This window comes from Erpetoichthys calabaricus, chromosome 4 (genome assembly GCF_900747795.2).
Source record: "Erpetoichthys calabaricus chromosome 4, fErpCal1.3, whole genome shotgun sequence".
NCBI classification, from domain to species: domain Eukaryota; kingdom Metazoa; phylum Chordata; class Cladistia; order Polypteriformes; family Polypteridae; genus Erpetoichthys; species Erpetoichthys calabaricus.
Genome location: NC_041397.2, coordinates 30,778,217 through 30,798,641, shown reverse-complemented (window position 1 = coordinate 30,798,641; position 20,425 = coordinate 30,778,217). Strand labels below are relative to the sequence as shown.

Sequence of the window (20,425 nt, the reverse complement as noted above, 5' to 3'; positions counted from 1 at the left end):
GTGAAGCCATGTATTGTAGTATTATCATTGAGGATAAAAATAATTTTTTGTAGTAAATCGTTCTGTTCCTAGATAATCTAGGATTTATCAGAACGCCACGAGTATAATTACTGTGAAGTGTATTGTTTAGCATCAGGGTGTGTATGAAGCAAACCCTAATGGTGGTCCATGTGCCAACACCCTTCCTTGATGTTTTCTGGGCTACAGGATGCGGAATGACAAAGTTGAAAAGATTGCATTTCAAACTCTACCTTATACAACCATTTCCATGTTTCACCCCAATTGTAAAATATCAGAGGAAGATTTAAGTTTCTGTCCAAGTACAATGTTACACTTTCCATACGTTCTTCACATTTGAATCTTTTTGTCAATATGAAAACCTACCTCAGGTTTTACTAGGTTCTGTTTTCCTAGGTCTTTGCTGTGAATTCCTTATTTATATCCACTGACAATTTGCCTCACAATGATGACTTTTTACCTGCCTATCTCAAGTGAAAATGGCTTCAGGCATTGTTTTGAAGATGAACCAGACTTTGTGTACCATCTTTTGCTTTTTTGTCTGTCTCCAGTTGCCTGCCACCAACTATGAATCTGATTTTGAAACCATATCACAGTTGGCTTTCATTGACCATCACGTTCCCTAAAATATCCAAGTATTCATACAATGTTTAAGCACCCCTGATGATAGCTAGGATGGTATATGACAGTGATCTTAACAAGAGAAATTCAAGTCTAAGGTGTATGCTCATTTTTTCCCTATTCTTTACAGAAGACTTCTGCTTGCTTGGCAATGGAACAATGTGAATAAGCAAATTCCCAAGCTCCACAAAGCCTTTGACATTAATATTTCCATAATCAACCTTAACATTCATGAACTGCAACTGCTTGGTTCTAACTTTAACAGCCCTCTACCACCCATCCATTTTTGGAAGTTGCTTCATGCACTACAGGGTATTAATACAAGGCAGGAATGAATGTTGAAATGGAAGACAGTACACTCCAGTCAACACCGACACACTTATACTGGACTAATTTACAATCATAAGTGAATGTTCTTAACACAAACTTTTTAAAGATGTGGGATAGAATTGGATTATCTGGAGAATATTAATACAAACAAGGGAAATAGAATGCTAACTTTATAGAGACAATGACCAAGCTAGGAACTGAATCCTGGTCTCTGGAGCATTGAGGCAAAATGCAAATCACTGTACCACCTGGGCCTTTACAGGCTTTTGGAAAAATATCACAATGCCAATAATAATCTGTTTCTGTTCTTCAGTCCCAAGAGCCTACAGTTAGCTGTTTAATAAAGTATTACAATGCCTCCCAAAGAGATATGTTGACGTAATTTTCAGTTTGCAGATTCAAAGTTTTTAAAGCACATGGGGGCTTTTCATGGGAATTGTTACATCTGCATTATTTTCACTTTTACTTTACAACTTTAGTAAAAACAATATTTGGAATTAACTTTTCTTCAAGATCGCATTGAATTTTGATTCTGTGTTTGGACTTACATCATGACAACGCAACGTATAACTGCCTGTGAGTGAATATCATTTCTCTGTAATAAATAAAATTACTTTTTCAAGTATTTGTCCATGCTCTTTCTTCTTCGCTTTGTCATTGCCGTGTCATCTAGAACGTATAAATTATTGTCCTGATAAAATTTATAAGAGCTGAGAGCACAGGAAGCGTGTCTGACAAAAGCATTCACACGACTGAGGTTAGATGACCGTGGTCTTGTCTGAAAATAGTTGTAAGTTGGGCATGATTTGAAAAAATCTCATGCTAAAAGTCTCCGTCTCACGGGACTTCATATCGCGTCAACGTTTTTGGAATCTTTTAATTCTTGTTGGCAACACGAATTAGACGATCTACAAGTCTCCGACTTAAAGTTTAAATCTGAACAATATATTCAATCTCTTTCCACTGTTCCATTATTTCACCAAGTAATAATTTCCGTTTGTTTGCACTAATGCGATCTTTCCTGTCGTTTTTTTTGAGACTTTTGAATTTTCGTACTTCCATTATGTAACCTGCTCTGCATGTGTACCGTGCCAACATTTTTAAATTCTTTACGACATTCTACTTTGTCATCTACTCTTTGTCCTTTATTTCCAGCCCCGGGTGTGGACTTGTTTCGCCGGACATATAAGTGTCTCACCGGGAAAATCACGTCCTGTCTTCTTCCAAGATTTTTTTTTATAATAGAGAGATAACAGACAACTAAATAAAAGTAATAATATTGAATGATATAAAAGTTAGTGCAGGATGATCATTAACTCTTCTTGTTTTATTAATATTTTTTCTGCTTTTCACATTTCTAATTATTGATTCTGTTTATTTAATATTGTTCTGAAATAAGTGCCTTTTAACCTTTCTTCGTTAAGACTGTTTTTCATTTTAATCACTTATTAATAATCCAAATACATATTTTTATGGTAAGCATTGTTTGCAACAATGCAGAAACATTCCTACAATGTTCAGTGTGCTATATCTGGTGCCAGTATACAGTATATTCTCTATTATCCCCATCATACATTATACCTAAAGACTAATTAGATTATACAGACAGGACTAAGACACATGCTGCTTGCCTCTACTATCAGGATGTTGAGATGATTCACCTCAATAAAGACTTACTGCCATCAGTAAAACCAAGTAGAGGAATGAATGAATGTTCAAATCCTTCATGTTTCAGTAGTTTGCATGTGTAAAATATTTGATAACCTCCCAAAAATAACAGAGACAAGTAAGGAGGTGCTTGAGAATTTGGAAATGGTAGAGGGAATAATGCTGCTTAGATTAAATGAGCTAAGATCAAACATCTAAACAAATCACCAGGCCCATATGACATTTACCCTATAATGCTTAAGGAGGTTAATGAGTGCATACAGTATATGAACTCCTGATGTATATTTTCTGTAATTTATGCACACTTGGGAAGTACTTAAGGGCTAGAATCTAGTAAATAATTATCTCATTACACAAAAAGGGTGATCGGGCTGAACCAAGTGACTAAAGGCCAGTAAAATCAACATGTGTCACGGTTATATTAGTGGATGCAAATATTAAGGAAAAGAATGAGTATCACATGTCTAAAATAGGCATAACAGCAAATGGCATGAATTTAGATAGGAGACACTGTTGTTCACTAATATGCTGGAATTACAGTATATGAGAAAGCAACAAAAGTATGATTAGAGAGGTACATATGATTTTACTTACCTTGATTTTCAGAATGCCTCAGATTAGGTACCAAATCAAAGGCTTGTAATCAAACTAAAATAAAGTGAAAATTCAGGGGTGTATGTATAGGTAAGTGCAAAATTCAGTTGAACTGAAGAAGAAAAAGGTTATGGTAGGATGAACCGTTTCAGAATTAAAGAATGTTACAAGTGGTTACAGTGCTGGGACCACTTGTCTTTTTAATATATATAAATGACCTAGATAAGCATATAAGCGACAAGCTGGTCTAGTCTACAGATTATACTGAACCAGGAGGAAGATAATATGGAATCCGCTGAATTGCCACAGTGAGACTTGGACAACTTACAGACTGGATTATGGTAGATCAAATTTAATGTAAGTAAATGTAAGGTGTTACAATAGAAATAGAAGCTATGAGGAAAGATTAAGGGATTTAAATGTTTTCAGTTTAAGCAAATGGAGTGGTGACATAATTAAAGTGTTAAAAATTATAAAGAGAATTAATACAGTGGATCCCTGCTGTTTCTTTAATTAAAACTATTCAACAGGAACTGAAGGATACGGTTAGAAACGTGTTAAAGTTAAATTTCAGACAAATGCTCGGAAGTGTTTCTTAATACAAAGAACTATAAACATAAAATAAATTACCAAGTAGTGTTGTAGAGAATAAGATTTTAAGCACATTCAGTCTAGATTATCTGTTGTTTTGGAGAATCTAAGTGAATAGGATTGGAGAAGCTGTTTTTATGATGAAGCCAGTGACAGTAACTTTCTACCTGTGCATGCTTTGTGCTGGTGTTTCATTAATTTGTATTGAGGATTTGTTTGTCAGTGGCTACTGGAGGTGAAAAAGAGGAACAAAAATTATACAAGTTGGTGTAATCACAGCCAAGATAAAATTGAAATAGTAAATCTATTCGTAGTTGAAGTCACAGGGAACATTTCTCTGTTTTACGACAGGCAAGCGTGCAAATTCACCAACAATTTTTAATGGGAGACTTTGAAATTTTAAAACTATGTACAATACAATCTGTTTAAAATATCTTAAAACAATGGACCTGTCCTGACAAATTTCCTTGAAAAATAAGTGTACCACATTTCAACAAAATTAGCCCTAAGGGGGACTGAGTTGTTTCATGTGGACAGACAGACAGACATAGGCTATTGCAATAGCTATTGCTAAAAAAAGATAAAGCTTGTTCCTATTCTGAAAAAAGAAAATGGAAAGAAAGGTTAAGAGACATAATATTCCCACTGTATAACCTTTATTCATATTTTCTCTAAGCTTCTTTTCTTTAAACCATGAGTGTGACATTTGGGTTTTTTTTTTTCATTTTGCACATACACATTGGTACAGCTCTTTGCTAACTAAAGTGTTTACTAGATAACATATAGAAGATAATTATTATTGTACATAACCATATTGAGGCATACAACAATAGGATTTGTGGATTAAGCATTACTTTGCTTTGGGCAAATTAAATCATGCCTAGAGAAACATCAAATAGATTCCTTTGCCCTCAGAATTCATTAACAGTTTCATGCTTAAGACTGAGATTACCTCCAGGATGTTATCAATAGGAATGTATTTCCATGAGAAGTGCATTTATACATGCTAAACAGACTTTTAGACAAACAGGGATAGATTATATTGGTGAATGTCTGCAACAGAAATCATAATTAAGAGTAGCTAATATATAATCTGAAATCCTTAACAAATAGTTTTGTCTTTAAATTATTTTTATAGAGGGTATCTTCTTATTTTATTATGAGATGTATAGATGATAATTTGCTGCAACATTTATCTCTTTAATTAATGTTGTGTATGAAATGTTATCAACTGATGCACACACAGCAACTCTTCAATAGAACAGTATTCATTGACACAGAATTTGACATTAAACTCAATGATATCGTATAAAAAAGTGACAGAAAAGGATAAAACCAATTGATAAAAATATATTTGAAGGAAACATACCATAAAAATATTATCCAAGAAGAACCCAAACAATCAGAATATCTTGATGCTGCCTTATTTTTTGGCTGTTTTGGAGTAATGCTTTCTATTGACTGAAATAATTATGCACCAGATTTGGAGATCGATTTTTCAGCACAAAACCTATAGTCAGTGCACAGGCCAGACCAACTTTTTAGGAGTGGGCAAAAAAGCAAAGCCAAGATACAAAGACAGAGGGTGAAAAACACTGAAAACATAATATAGTTATTAATTCTAAGCTTTAGATGAGATTGCCAAGCACTGAGGCTACACATTTGATGCTGCTAGGTTAATACGCCAGGAAATCCATACGTGATAGTCAGTGGTAGCCTAGCAACAGAGTACTCCGTGATACCAGGCCATGACATATTAACATACAGTTGGATATCTAGAGCATTACTTTTTATTATAACCCTTCTACATCCCAAACATTTGATTGCCAGTTTGTTTGTTTTTTTCATCAAACCTAAATTGAAGAAATTTAAATGTAATTGAGCCCTGCTATGGATTAAGGTTGGGTTCACTTCTCATGTGTGATTTTAATGGGATAGGAACTATGATAGAAAAAATGGATTCCAATAATCATTGATTAGATGTATTTTATTATATAGTTTATTACTTTACTAAATATGTGATCTTCAAAACCAATTATTATTCTGTTTCAAAGCAAATTACTAAAGATATTACAGTGCAGTCTGTAGAGCCTATTAAGGAATTTCATAACCTAGGAGGTTAGAGTTTACAAGGGCCTCTGAACAACCACTCATTACAGCGTATTTAATAATGAGAGGAAGTAACATAAATGACAAGAAATACCATTATAAATACCGTAAATATTGTTTTGCCCAGAAAATGAACTGTATTCATGTAAAAAAAGTTTTTCTTTCATATGTTTCAATTATTGTATATGTCACTGTCAAGATATTAAAATTAAATGCTATTTTGAAACAATCGCTGGATAGATGATGTGCATTTTTTATTATTTTACTTTGAAAATGAGATTTTTTTTTTAATTGAAAATGTCAGCACTTCAGCATGTTAGAAATCTGTCCTAATATTGCAGCCATAAACAAAATATTTCCTACATCAAAATACCAAAATACACAATGCTCAGAGTCACCCCAACATTAAATAAATCAAAAGCATAAGGCAGTACAACACAAAATTCAAAGTACTACATATCCAGTTTTATATTAATGCTCCCATAACCATCTCAGTACTTAAAAAACAAGTGAAATTATAAAATAAAGTTTAGTAAAACTGGCATGAAAAACAGTCACAGGGACAAATCCATCCGTCTGTGTACCATCTGGCTGCTCCTTGATTATCTAATAGGTTTCTGTCTCCTACCAGCCTCTTTCTCTACTTAGCTTTTCTTCATCCCTCCCATCAGGGCTTTGCCTTTATCCTTTCAAAACGCAGAACAACATAAACTGCAACTTAAGCAGTTCCATTGGACAACCAACCTATCTCTGCAGAGTTCATCTTGCAATATATTTACATGGAGCTGCTGCAGCTTTTTAGAAACACAGGCATTATCATCTTGGTCAAGTTTACAAGATTAGTGAGGAAAGGACTATTCTAACTGTGTACATTTCATTCATTTTACCGTCCTTCCTATTATTTTGACATATATTTATGCCTAACTAGGCTGGCAGGTACTTTTAACAGTGCAATGAAACAAAATACAGTGATTTATTTGGGATTGCAGGGGGAGGTGGGGGTGGTATTTATGCAAGTCAGAATGTAGGTCACAGCGATCTGAAGATAATCTTATAAATGAAATCCAGGTTAGCATGTGAAACAGTTTCTTTTGAAGTTACAGTTTAAAAGTGTTTTAACTATACCCTTCTTCAGATATTATTCCATCATGTCAAATTTGACATATTTTAGTTCTTAAAATGTTTTGGCGTGTGTTTTAGAAAGCAACCAGTCACCTAGTTAAGCTTTCATTTGAATTGCTATTGTTTTGCATTTTATTTGAAATGTACAGTGTTCTAAGTGGAAGAAAGACATCAACATTTTTGCTCTCTGAAAAGGCTTGATCTGAATTTGTAAAATGTGTGCTTTGTATGTGATTAACTGAGGGTATATCAGCTTTGATTATATATAGTTTCTTTTGATTAACTATATTCTGTTTATACCATTATTTTATTTAAGCATATAAATAAACTATGCATTTCATTGATTTTTATCTTTTTGTGGTAACATTTTTTTAAATGCCAAGGCTATATAGTCAGTCATTATCCAACCTGCTATATCCTAACACAGGGTCACAGGGGTCTGCTGGAGCCAGTCCCAACCAGCACAGGGCGCAAGGCAGGAACAAACCCCGGGCAGGGCGCCAACCCACCACATGGTACACACACGGGACAATTTAGGATCGCCAATCCACCTAACCTGCTTGTCATTTGACTGTGGGAGGAAACCCACGCAGACACGGGGAGAACATGCAAACTCCATGCAGGGAGGACCCGGGAAGCGAACTTGGGTCTCCTAACTGCGAGGCAGCAGCGCTACCCACTGCGCCACCGTGCTGCCCCAAGGCCATATAGGTGCAGAACAATATATTTCACTTTCTTCTATATTTCTTTCACACTTCTTCCATACATAAATAGTGAAATTTAGGAGGGAATGAGATTGACGATGTCCAAACAACAGGAAAAAATTGGATTTTGAAGTATTATTCTTTTTCCATTACTGAGTAATGAAGGTTTTAAACATTGTAAACATAATAATTGCATATATGTTCCACTTTTTAAGAAAATTTGTCTGAAACTCTAACATTTTTCAGGATAGTGAATGTTTCTTTCACCTAACCTAGAATAACTAAAATTAGCACAAGACCCTCATTCATGATTATTGCTAGTGCATCATTATCACAGGAGACTGACATCATAACAAAAATCATAAGAGATTCGGTATTCAAAAAATTGAACAATACAAAAGTAATCAGGTGGAAATGTTTATTTCAAATCTCTTTTCCGGAAAGTAAAGAAAAGCATTTAATTACATTTTATCTTAAATAAATATTACAAAACATAAACATGCAAACATTATTCCTTATTTTTCTTTTTTTTTCATTTTTAGCACCTGTAGTGCTGTGTTAAACTCCTCTGAATTAGATCCAGGATATAGTGTAACATTTGTTTGTTGTTGTAAGGCAGTTGGACGGTTTGTCTAATCGGGATTACAGTCTGTTCAGGATGACAAGATGGTCATTTTAAAAGGAGCAGTAATAATCACACTCCAAATGACTCCATTAATGACCTCAACCTAATGAAGAGAATCTTCAGCTTAACAGTACGTACTCTTTGCTTTTCAACCATTAAACAACTTGACACCCAGTTTCATGAGCTGCTACTGATGTCAGTTTCTTCTATCTTCAAGATAATTATTTATTAACAGTAACGGCACACTGTACGATAACGTGCAGTGAATACACTTGACTTGAGCATTTATAGTTTTCATCCTCTTTCTCTGTACGTTTAGCATTCGTTTGCTCAGAGGTTGATACGCTTGTTGCTTCCTGAGCAGCTCTTCTTTTCTCCACCCTAGCAGCCCGCTTCTTCTCTTCTTTCGTCGGCATCTTTTTGTATTAAAACTGATTAAGTCAGCGTTTGTGTTGCAATTACTTAGTATGTTTCCTTGAATTTTTCACTTAGGTTGGCACTTGAGTCTTCAATCTGCCTCAAGAATGATTTAAGATATGAAGAGGTAGGGGAAGTGACGGCGAAGGTGGTAGGGAATGAGAACGGCAACCATACGCATGTGCTGCATGGCCGCCCTGCTGGCCGCTGCTGAGAATTCATTCTACAATAAAATAAAAAGAGGAATAACGTTGGAGGTCAATCATCACCCCGAAAGCAAATAGTAGTCATCACGTCATATATGTGTACTAAATTTCAGGTCAATAGGTCAAATGGTTTGCGATACTACAGGTGATTTAAAATCCTGGATAGACAAATGAACAGCCACGGTAGCGTATTATATATAAAGATAGAACCACATTAAGTATTTTTTGAAATTCTATCTAAGGGGTTATAACATTAAACATTATTCTCAAAACTGGCTCAATCTATTTCAGGGTTGCAAGGGAGCCCATCCTAGGAAACACTATGCACAAGACAAGAATAAGTCCTGGACAAGGTGCCATTCCATTACAAATCCCACTCACACACACACCTACACCTACACCCATAGTCACAGTTTTAGGGCCAGTCTGAAATGATCAACTCACCAAACATGCATATCTTCAAAGATGGAGAAGGAATAACTCATGCAGACGTAGGAACAACATATAAACTGCACATGGACAAAGCCCAGGCATGGGATATGAACCTAGAACACTGGATCAATGCTATTGAAAAAAGTCATAATGAGTATGTTTCCTTCTAAATTCATACCAAATTCATTTGATTATTGTTTTCTGATAAATAAACTTTTAGTGTATTTCTGAATATAAAGTCCATACTTGACAAAGCATAATGATATAAGTCAATAATTACAGGGATTATCATTGGGTACTTTCCCATCTGCTTGATTTCACAACAGTTTACAAATAATATATTGCATTTGTTTTTGAGGTTCTTGAAAAATCAATTAAACCAAAGAGTTTTAGATGGGGTTTATTATAAATATTTTCTTAAGCCATGTTTTTTAGATAGATAGATAGATAGATAGATAGATAGATAGATAGATAGATAGATAGATAGATAGATACTGTATTAATCCACAAGAGTAAATTCACAAAATATAAAAAATACATTTTTGTGAAAGTGTACCTTTTCCATATGTAAAGTATGGAGTTTCAATCTTTTGTTCATGTGATTGTAATTTTTCCTGTGTTTTTTTTAATTAGGTACAGAAGAAGATGATGTCTTGAAATCAAAGAAAAGCTTCCGTAGCCAAGCAGTAGTGAACCAAAATGCAGAAGCTGAGCTCATGCTGGAAGGAGATGATGATGCTGTCAGTCTTTTACAAGAAAAGGAGATTGACAATCTGGCAGGTAACCAACCATTATTATGTTAGAGCATTATTTTTTTATCTCTTTGAGACAAACAAACTGTATCTGCAATACATTTTAGAGTGTTAATACTGTGTTAGACTCGCTTCAGTGTTTCTGTGCTCACTCTTCTTGTTAATCGTGTCTGTTATTGCAAGAGAATGAATGTCAGAGTGTTACAATGTAATGTTTGCTATTTGATGTTCAAAGCTTAATGGGTTAGCACTACAGAGAAGTTTCTTTTAAGTTCATAATTTGTACTTTCTCCTTAGATTAAACAGAAGGTAGTATAATAATAGATTTGAAATTTAAACAGATGTTCACGTTTTACTCATAACTGAACATGATTGAACCATTTGCTATAGTCTGTGTCTTTGTGTGTGTGCTTCTCTGTGGTAAACATACCATAATTTATGATGGATCAAAATATCTTGGTTAAATCCAGGACTTCTATTGCAATCTTGAACATTACAACTATTTTTTTTCCAGAAGTGACTCTAAAATGTACCTTTTCAAATTTATGCTTCAAATATAATTGTGGAAAATTTCTATATCTACACATCTTAATCCAGTGTACTTTTCCCAACTGTCTGCTATCCCGTTTAAAAACAGGGTAGGATTATTTTTTTAGGGAAAATTATTTCCTCACTGACTAAAATCCAGTATTTTAAAATAAGCAAATAGGAACATTTGCAAAATATTCAAAATAATTTTTACCTTATCAGAATTGTGAAAGTGTTACTCAGCTATCAATGTGGTACAGCAGCAGGCAGCATTGTAGAAGTGAAGAAGCAGAAGTGGCACACACTGAAATAAAGAAATGTAATGGTCAGAAGTAAGCTTTCCAGGAAGACATACACGTGATGAGGGAAAAACTATAAACAGTACAACATTTTATCATATGTAAATGTCAAAAGCAAGTTTTAGTAAAATACTGATAGTCTTACTTATTAAATTATTATTAGTATCACTCTTTATTATGGGGTATTTTTTTTCCTATCCTTGTGTTTTAAAGAGCAGCATTGTTTAATCATAAAGCTTTTTTGCCTTTTGTCCCTGATCATTTCTGATGCTTCAGTGAAGCCTAACAAACCTACTTAAGTAGGTTTGTCCATTTATTCTCCTGTACATTGTGGACATTTACATAACATTTCCTCCCGTTGCATGTGTACAAATTTTGGTTTTGTAAATGTACTCCATAGAACATAAAGTATATGTGCTGCCACAGGGAATGATCAGAGAATAGACAAAGTAATGTCTCCAGACATAATAGTGGTTACTGCTGCCTAAAATTAGGGCTTGATTTTCAGTCCAGCCACTGTCTGTGTCCACTTTGGTTTTCTCCTGGCCTTCTTTTTACCCTTCACTTCTCAAAGATATCTGTTTTACTTGGTATCTCCGTATCGGGCAGGTATGAGTAAGGGTGTATGCTTAAGTGACATTGTGCCCTGTGATTCATTTTTGTCCAATCTAGGACTCATTTTTTCTTTTCTTCTGATGAAGTCATGATAAGCTGTGGAGATTTGTAAATGAAGAATTACAGTATGTGTGATTCCTGCATTCTAAACACTTGACTTGACTTGACTTCTCATTGAATCCATAATGGCTAACCTGGTACAACTCCCTACTACTACAGATTGCTAAGGCAATCTTGCAATATATTGTCTTGTTCGAAATATGATCGTGAACTATTAAAGCAAGCTAGAAGACTGGACAAGATTATTTTTTGATAACACTGTACATTCTAGTGGATGTCCTGTTGTTATTATACAGTTTATTTTTATATTTATAGTAGATGTGGTTTTGTTTTTGAAGTCTATGATAGAAAAACTGTTTTAAGTATTGAAATTATTTTACTAATAGAGCCAAGGTATAACCCAATGGTGCCATTAAAGACTCCAGTATCTATGACTCTTTTTTGAAATAAATATGTGTAAAAAAATCATAAGGAATTATTGTTTATAGGTTATTTTGCCCTGGGACACAATTTAATTTTTATTCTTTATTAATATGAATTTCATCATTAGCTTTTTGTTCTGAGCCTTTGTTAACTAGTGTTTATCATCTTTTGTTTTAGCATTTTTCCTTCCCAGAATATTTACATCAAGAGGCAAGTGGTCAAAAAATGTGCATTTTAACTAAACAAATGAACACTTGATGTTTTAACATTTCTTGGAAAAAATAATGAAATATCTAATTTTCAAAATCAAAAGTCTGCATTGTTTGATCATTCTGCAACCATGCAATGCCTGTTAGTTTGATTGTGCAATCTATTCATTTTGCTGTGTAATTTTAAAAACAGGTTCCCAGACTGGGGAGAAAGAAGAAAATTGGCTTATATTTTTCAATCAGGATAATTAATTATAAAGGGCATTTAGCTTTAGATTCCATGAAAAATCTCTGAAAATAAAAAGTACCCAGAGCTATATACAGTAAATTGGGTATGTGATATGCAGTTTGGGAACCTACAAGAAAAGTGCATCATGTGAAATAATAATAACAATAATAATACATTACTAACATTTTAAAATTATTTATGTATTTTCCTTCAAATTTAAGTGATTTTGTTGTAATGGTTGAGTCATGCACATGTAAAATTTAAAATAGATAGTGACAATATGAATATTTTATATAACACAATTTCCCTAAACCGTTAAACAAGTGACTTGATGTGATGTTGTTAAATAATGTGCAATTGTTAACAAGTGTCTAGATGGATTTTCACGGTGTGGTCCTATCCACCACTTCCCCTAAACAATACGATTTCTTTTTGTCCCTGTTTTCTAATAGCAAGTTTGTTTCACTCTATCATCTAACAACAGAAATAGAAAATACACATAAATGTTAATGTGAATCTGAATTAACTTCAGGCTATATTTGGTGGTTACTTCAGTTCTACAGCAATTATGTTGAGTTTTATATGGTCTTTATTTTATATATAAGTAGATTTTTTTTGTTTTCATAATTATATGTGCATTGTGTACAATACCTTGCTTTCTTTTGGAATGAGAAGTTTGTGTCTCAAAGTGAGGATAGGTTGTAATTTCAATAAACACCCTTGTTTGAAGTCTACTGTTTGAATCGCTTGGCCACGCTTCCATAAGATTACTAAAAGAATTCAGTGTCTTATATTATTCATCCAAAGAAAATAAATTAGCAATTTCTGTTTCATGAATTCAGCATCTCAAGCTTGAATCTCATGCCTAGAAATTCTGTTTTTTTCTACATGTAATCCAGTTTCCTTTCATATCTTACAGATATATTAGATGAAGCTGCATCGTTTTCAGGTTCCCAAAGTCGAGTTGACAAGATAAGATCCCACATGAGTCAAACACGTATCAACAGAAACTCCTCAGTTCAATAAAGTTAATTTAAAAATATTTAGTGAAAATTTTAAAAGAACAAGTCAAGTCAAGTCAAGTTGGGGTGCATGCACTGGTACAGTGAGTTGCCACACCCACTACACAACGAAAAACAACTTGGGATCCAAGTTGCAACTTTGCAACTCCCCAAGCAGACACGTGGTCCAGTCTCACCCTCCGGAAATGACCCTCTATCTGCCACAGCCAGGTGTTACGTGGGCGACCCCTTGGCCTGGTCCAGCCATTCGGGTTCCCAACAATGAGGATCTTACGAGTCGGATCACCTTCGGGGAAATGCGCCACATGGCCGTAGTGCCGTAACTGACGCTCCCTCAAGCTGCAGGTAATGTGCCTCATTCGGGACTCCATGAGCAACTGCTCATTCGACACAAAGTCAAACCAGCGGTACCCATGGATTCACAGTACCAAAGGAGTCCAGTCTTCGTCTCAGGTCACTGGATAGCGTCCATGTCTTGCAACCATATGGCAAGACAGGAAGCAACAGGACACTAAAGTCTTGGACCTTCGTCCTTTTGCATAGATATCGAGAGTGCCACACACCCCTTTCCAGCGACCTCATGACCCCCCATGCTCTCCTAATCCGTCTACTGACTTCATAGGAAGAGTCACCAGAGACATGAATGTCACTGGCAAGGTAAGTTAACCTCTCGACAAGGTCGACACTGTCTTCACAAACAGACACACTGCTGATGGCCTTTAATGACCTCTTAGCCTTTAAAAGAACAAATCACAAAAATTCAGAAAAAAGTTATTAAATATGCAGAATAAATGGCAAAAGGGGAAAAAAGGTTTCTTCTCTGTTTCATTACAATCTTAGCTTTCTCATGTTAAGCTTCAGTTACTCTCTATACCAGCGGTCTCCAACTCCAGTCCTGGAGAGCTACTGTGGCTGCTAGTTTTCATTCTAACCCTTTTCTTAATTAGTGACCAGATTTTGCTGCTCCAGGACTGGAGTTGGAGAACCCTGCTCTATCCTTAAAAGTTGTATTATTTTTCTATGGATAATTTAAATAGGCTTCACTTTAATACATTTAGTACGTTCAGTACAGTTTGAAACTGTTTGCCCGCCATGCTTTACTAACTACAAAGGGGAGGGGGGGTCAAAAGCATGTGGGCACCCACCACACAATGAACCATCTGTTCCAACACTAGAACAGTGTGAGGTTTTTTATGGTGGCTGCAAGGCTGGTTAAAAACAGAACTCATCTGTAGTCAGAATGACACAAAATAATTAGAATATTCCATTTACAATTTAGCTTGTAGGGGTTATAATTGAACTGTCCATTGACTATGCACTAAAATATGGCAAATGTTTTAACATAACTAGGAAAATACTTTTATCGATTTAACATAAACTAACTACCAAATTACCTAATGCACCTAATTGTTTATGCTGAGGACATAGACAATTACTACAGTATTACTTAACTCATTCATAAACACTAAATGTGTATTTCTTGGAGCAGACAAACGCTTGTTTACAGTCTGTCCAGTACACTGAACACAGACTCTTCTGACTGCACATTTGGCATCTGGCATTGTCTTGATAACTTGCCCCATTACTAAAGAGTTACAGGGTTTAGCTTCGTCTTCTATCAATACAATGTCTACTGGTTCAAGATTTCTACTTGGTGTAAGCCGTTTTTGACATTCTTGAAGTAATGGTAAAAACACTTTTAGTCCATCTTTTCCAAAACAAATCAGCAATATATTCAACTTGTTTCCATTGTCTTTTAGGAAAAAAGTTATGGAGGTATGACAGGTTGAGTCTTGAGTAGATAGATAGATAGATACTATCTGACTGATAGGCAAGAGTTTGTTAGTCTTGGCAACAGCAGATCCAGCTCAGCGCCAGTCACACAAGGAGTCCCTCAGGGCTCTGTCCTCGGTCCTCTGCTTCTCTGTATTTACATGCTTCCTCTTGGCCATATTATCTGTAGCTATGGACTGAGTTATCATTTTTATGCAGATGATACTCAACTCTACTTCAATGTTAAAAGTGGAACTTCATTAGAGCTTTCTCAGCTCACAACCTGCTTTAGTGAAATTAAAACCTGGATGGAGCAGAACTCTTTAAAATTAAATTGCAATAAAACTGAACTCCTGCAAATTGGGACTAAAATGCAACTTAATAAAATGAGCTCCTTCTCAGTCCATCTTGGCGGTGATCTCATCAGACCTGCCTCTACTGTAAAAAATCTTGGTGTCATTTTTGATTCCTCCTCTTGTTGTGCCCCTCACTAATCTACACTCCATGGGTGACAGGGCCTTCAGCTGTATAGCGCCCAGACTCTGGAATGACCTACCGAAATTAATCAGGTCAGCTGACTCCATGAATTCTTTTAAAAAACAACTCAAAACTCATCTGTTCAGGAAGGCTTTTAGCTCTACCTGACTTTATTACCCTTCTCTCAGTTTACTTCTCTGTTAAGATGGTCATGTGACCTGTATGTGTGTGTGTGCGAGACCATCAGTTATGTTGTCTGTTTTTTTTTTCAGAATTTACTGTCTTAATCTTCTTTGTTTATTTATCTGGTTTGTACAATGCTATATACTGTATATTCTGCCGTTCTTTATTTATTCTGTAAGTGCCTTGAGCATGGGAAAGGCGCTATATAAATAAAATGTAGTATTATTATTATTATTATTATTATTAATCCCAAGGGGAAATTCACATACTCCAGCAGCAGCATACTGATAAAAAAAAAACAATATTAAAGAGTGATAGAAATGCAGGTATAACAGACAGTAACTTTGTATAATGTTAACATTTACCCCAAACTGGGTGGAACTGAAGAGTCACATAGTGTGGTGGAGGAACGATCTCCTCAGTCTGTCAGTGGAGCAGGACAGTAACAGCAGTCTGTCGCTGAAGCTGCTCCTCTGTCTGGAGATGATACTGTTCTGTGGATGCAGTGGATTCTCCATGATTGACAGGAGCCTGCTCAGCGCCCGTCGCTCTGCCACAGATGTCAAACTGTGCAGCTCCGTGCCTACAATAGAGCCTGCCTTCCTCACCAGTTTGTCCAGGCGTGAGGCGTCCTTCTTCTTTATGCTGCCTCCCCAGCACACCACTGCGTAGAAGAGGGCACTCGCCACAACCATCTGATAGAACATCTGCAGCATCTTATTGCAGATGTTGAAGGATGCCAGCCTTCTAAGGAAGTATAGTCGGCTCTGTCCTTTCTTACACAGAGCATCAGTATTGGCAGTCCAGTCCAATTTATCATCCAGCTATTTATAGGTCTGTACCCTCTGCACACAGTCACCTCTGATGATCACGGGGTCCATGAGGGGACTGGTCCTCCTAAAATCCACCACCAGTGCCTTAGTTTTGCTGGTGTTCAGTTGTAGGTGGTTTGAGTCGCACAATTTAACAAAGTCCTTGATTACGTTCCTATACTCCTCCTCCTGCCCATTTTCAGTGCTTCCAAGTCATTTGGGTCATCTAATACCTTAGTGAAGGGTCTGTTGTTGATGATAGATTCTACTTCACGCATTACTGTTTGAGACTTTCATCATCTAATGTTTGTTGATTAAGTATTGAGTTTAGGACTTCTAATTTGTCATTCCCATATGCTGCCATGTTGCAAAGCTGATGGTGGGTTGATAATCCATTTATTTTTTTCTTAGTCATCATGTTGCTTATTTTCTTCTGGTCAACATCTTTGATTGCTTTATGTAACTGTTTTTTAGTACCAGAGAAGATTTCCCCGTTATCCAAGTGCATGACTTTAACTTGTCCTCTTCTACAAAGTAAGCAATGTATTGCATTAATGCAGGAATCAGTATCTAAACTCAAACTAAATGTGTACAGCTCTTATCATTAGGCAAGTGAAAATTACTCCATACCTCTGGACTAAGATTTGTCCTCTTTTAACTTGAAAAGGTCCAAAGTAGTCAACTCCAACATTGGTAAAAGGCAAAGGAGAAGATGTGCCATTTTTGCTCACCTGTTTTTGCATGGTGTCTTCTACAAATTGTGTACTTTGAAATGATTCTTCTGATAGTTGAATAAGCCCGAAGGATCTAATATTTCTGATGCAACTGTGTTAGCATATAGTTACATCCACAATGTCCATTTTCTTTGTGGATGTGCTGCAAAATAAATGAAGCAGCATGTGAACTTTTGTGAAGAATTGCAGGGTGTTTAGCTTCCTCTGGCATAGCAGCTTTTCTGAATTTTCCTCTGACTTTTAGAATTCCATTTTGCTGAGCCAGGTGTAGTTTGTAGATTTGGCTGTTTTTCTTTACATGGTGATTTTTCTGTAAAGCTTTAATCTCTTCCATATAAGTGTGTCATTGTGATGTATAAGCGATGCTTCAGCTGTGTACAAGTCTTCTAAAGAGAATGGCTTTAATCTCATTTTTGATTTATATTCCTTAATATCCATCCATCCATCCATTGTCTCCCGCTTATCCGAGGTCGGGTCGCGGGGGCAGCAGCTTGAGCAGAGATGCCCAGACTTCCCTCTCCCCGGCCACTTCTTCTAGCTCTTCCGGGAGAATCCCAAGGCGTTCCCAGGCCAGTCGAGAGACATAGTCCCTCCAACGTGTCCTGGGTCTTCCCTGGGGCCTCCTCCCGGTTGGACGTGCCCGGAACACCTCACCAGGGAGGCATCCAGGAAGCATCCTGATCAGATGTCTGAGCCACCTCATTTGACTCCTCTCGATGCGGAGGAGCAGCGGCTCTACTCTGAGCCCCTCCCGGATGACTGAGCTTCTCACCCTATCTTTAAGGGAAAGCCCAGACACCCTGCGGAGGAAACTCATTTCAGCCGCTTGTATTCGCGATCTCGTTCTTTCGGTCACTACCCATAGCTCATGACCATAGGTGAGGGTAGGAACATAGATCGACTGGTAAATTGAAAGCTTCGCCTTGCGGCTCAGCTCCTTTTTCACCACGACAGACCGATGCAGCGCCCGCATTACTGCGGATGCCGCACCGATCCGCCTGTCGATCTCACGCTCCATTCTTCCCTCACTCGTGAACAAGATCCCGAGATACTTGAACTCCTCCACTTGAGGCAGGATCTCGCTACCAACCCTGAGAGGGCACTCCACCCTTTTCCGGCTGAGGACCATAGTCTCAGATTTGGAGGTGCTGATTCTCATCCCAGCCGCTTCACACTCGGCTGCGAACCGATCCAGAGAGAGCTGAAGATCACGGCCTGATGAAGCAAATAGGACAACATCATCTGCAAAAAGCAGTGACCCAATCCTGAGCCCACCAAACCGGACCCCCTCAACGCCCTGGCTGCGCGTAGAAATTCTGTCCATAAAAGTTATGAACAGAATCGGTGACAAAGGGCAGCCCTGGCGGAGTCCAACTCTCACTGGAAACGGGTTCGACTTACTGCCGGCAATGCGGACCAAGCTCTGGCACCGATCGTACAGGGACCGAACAGCCCTTATCAGGGGGGCCGGTACCCCATACTCTCGGAGTACCCCCCACAGGATTCCCCGAGGGACACGGTCGAATGCCTTTTCCAAGTCCACAAAACACATGTAGACTGGTTGGGCAAACTCCTATGCACCCTCCAGGACCCTGCTAAGGGTATAGAGCTGGTCCACTGTTCCGCGACCAGGACGAAAACCACACTGTTCCTCCTGAATCCGAGGCTCGACTATCCGACGGACCCTCCTCTCCAGGACCCCTGAATAGACTTTTCCAGGGAGGCTGAGGAGTGTGATCCCTCTGTAGTTGGAACACACCCTCCGGTCCCCCTTCTTAAAGAGGGGGACCACCACCCCAGTCTGCCAATCCAGAGGCACTGTCCCTGATGTCCATGCGATGTTGCAGAGGCGTGTCAACCAAGACAGTCCTACAACATCCAGAGCCTTGAGGAACTCCGGGCGTATCTCTTCCACCCCCGGGGCCCTGCCACCAAGGAGTTTTTTGACCACCTCGGTGACCTCAGTCCCAGAGATGGGGGAGCCCACCTCTGAGTCCCCAGGCTCTGCTTCCTCATTGGAAGGCATGTTAATGGGATTGAGGAGGTCTTCGAAGTACTCCCCCCCACTGACCCACAACGTCCCGAGTCGAGGTCAGCAGCGCACCATCCCCACCATATACAGTGTTGACACTGCACTGCTTCCCCTTCCTGAGACGCCGGATGGCGGACCAGAATCTCCTCGAAGCCGTCCGAAAGTCGTTCTCCATGGCCTCCCCAAACTCCTCCCACGCCCGAGTTTTTGCCTCAGCAACCACCAAAGCCGCATTCCGCTTGGCCTGCCGGTACCTATCAGCTGCCTCCAGGGTCCCACAGGACAAAAGGGTCCTGTAGGACTCCTTCTTCAGCTTGACGGCATCCTTCACCACCGGTGTCCACCAACGGGTTCGGGGATTGCCGCCACGACAGGCACCGACCACCTTACAGCCACAGCTCCGGTCAGCCGCCTCAACAATAGAGGCACGGAACATGGCCCATTCGGACTCAATGTCCCCCACCTCCCTCAGGATGTGGTCGAAGTTCTGCCGGAGGTGGGAGTTGAAGCTACTTCTTACAGGGGGCTCTGCCAGACGTTCCCAGCAGACCCTCACAACACGTTTGGGCCTACCACGCCTGACCGGCATCCTCCCCCACCATCGAAGCCAACTCACCACCAGGTGGTGATCAGTTGACAGCTCCGCCCCTCTCTTCACCCGAATGTCCAAGACATGTGGCCGCAAGTCCGACGACACGACCACAAAGTCGATCATCGAACTGAGGCCTAGGGTGTCCTGATGCCAAGTGCACATATGAACACCCCTATGCTTGAACATGATGTTCGTTATGGACAATCCGTGACGAGCACAGAAGTCCAATAACAAAACACCGCTCGGGT

The 20,425-nt window shown here is 38.2% G+C and overlaps 1 protein-coding gene across 26 annotated transcripts in view; it reads left to right on the top strand.

Moving 5' to 3' along the window:
* The window catches only part of nbeaa (neurobeachin a), a 925,612-nt gene that overhangs the window by 626,043 nt on the left and 279,144 nt on the right, over window positions 1-20,425 (top strand). For 15 of the 26 annotated variants that reach the window (XM_051927340.1, XM_051927358.1, XM_051927349.1 and 12 more), the window contains one exon: window positions 10,071-10,217. In XM_051927340.1, coding sequence (XP_051783300.1) covers window positions 10,071-10,217 — 147 coding nt within the window. Of the gene's footprint in view, window positions 1-10,070; window positions 10,218-12,291; window positions 12,325-20,425 lie in introns of all 26 variants that reach the window. The other 11 variants (XM_051927338.1, XM_051927337.1, XM_051927335.1 and 8 more) reach the window with 1 other exon arrangement.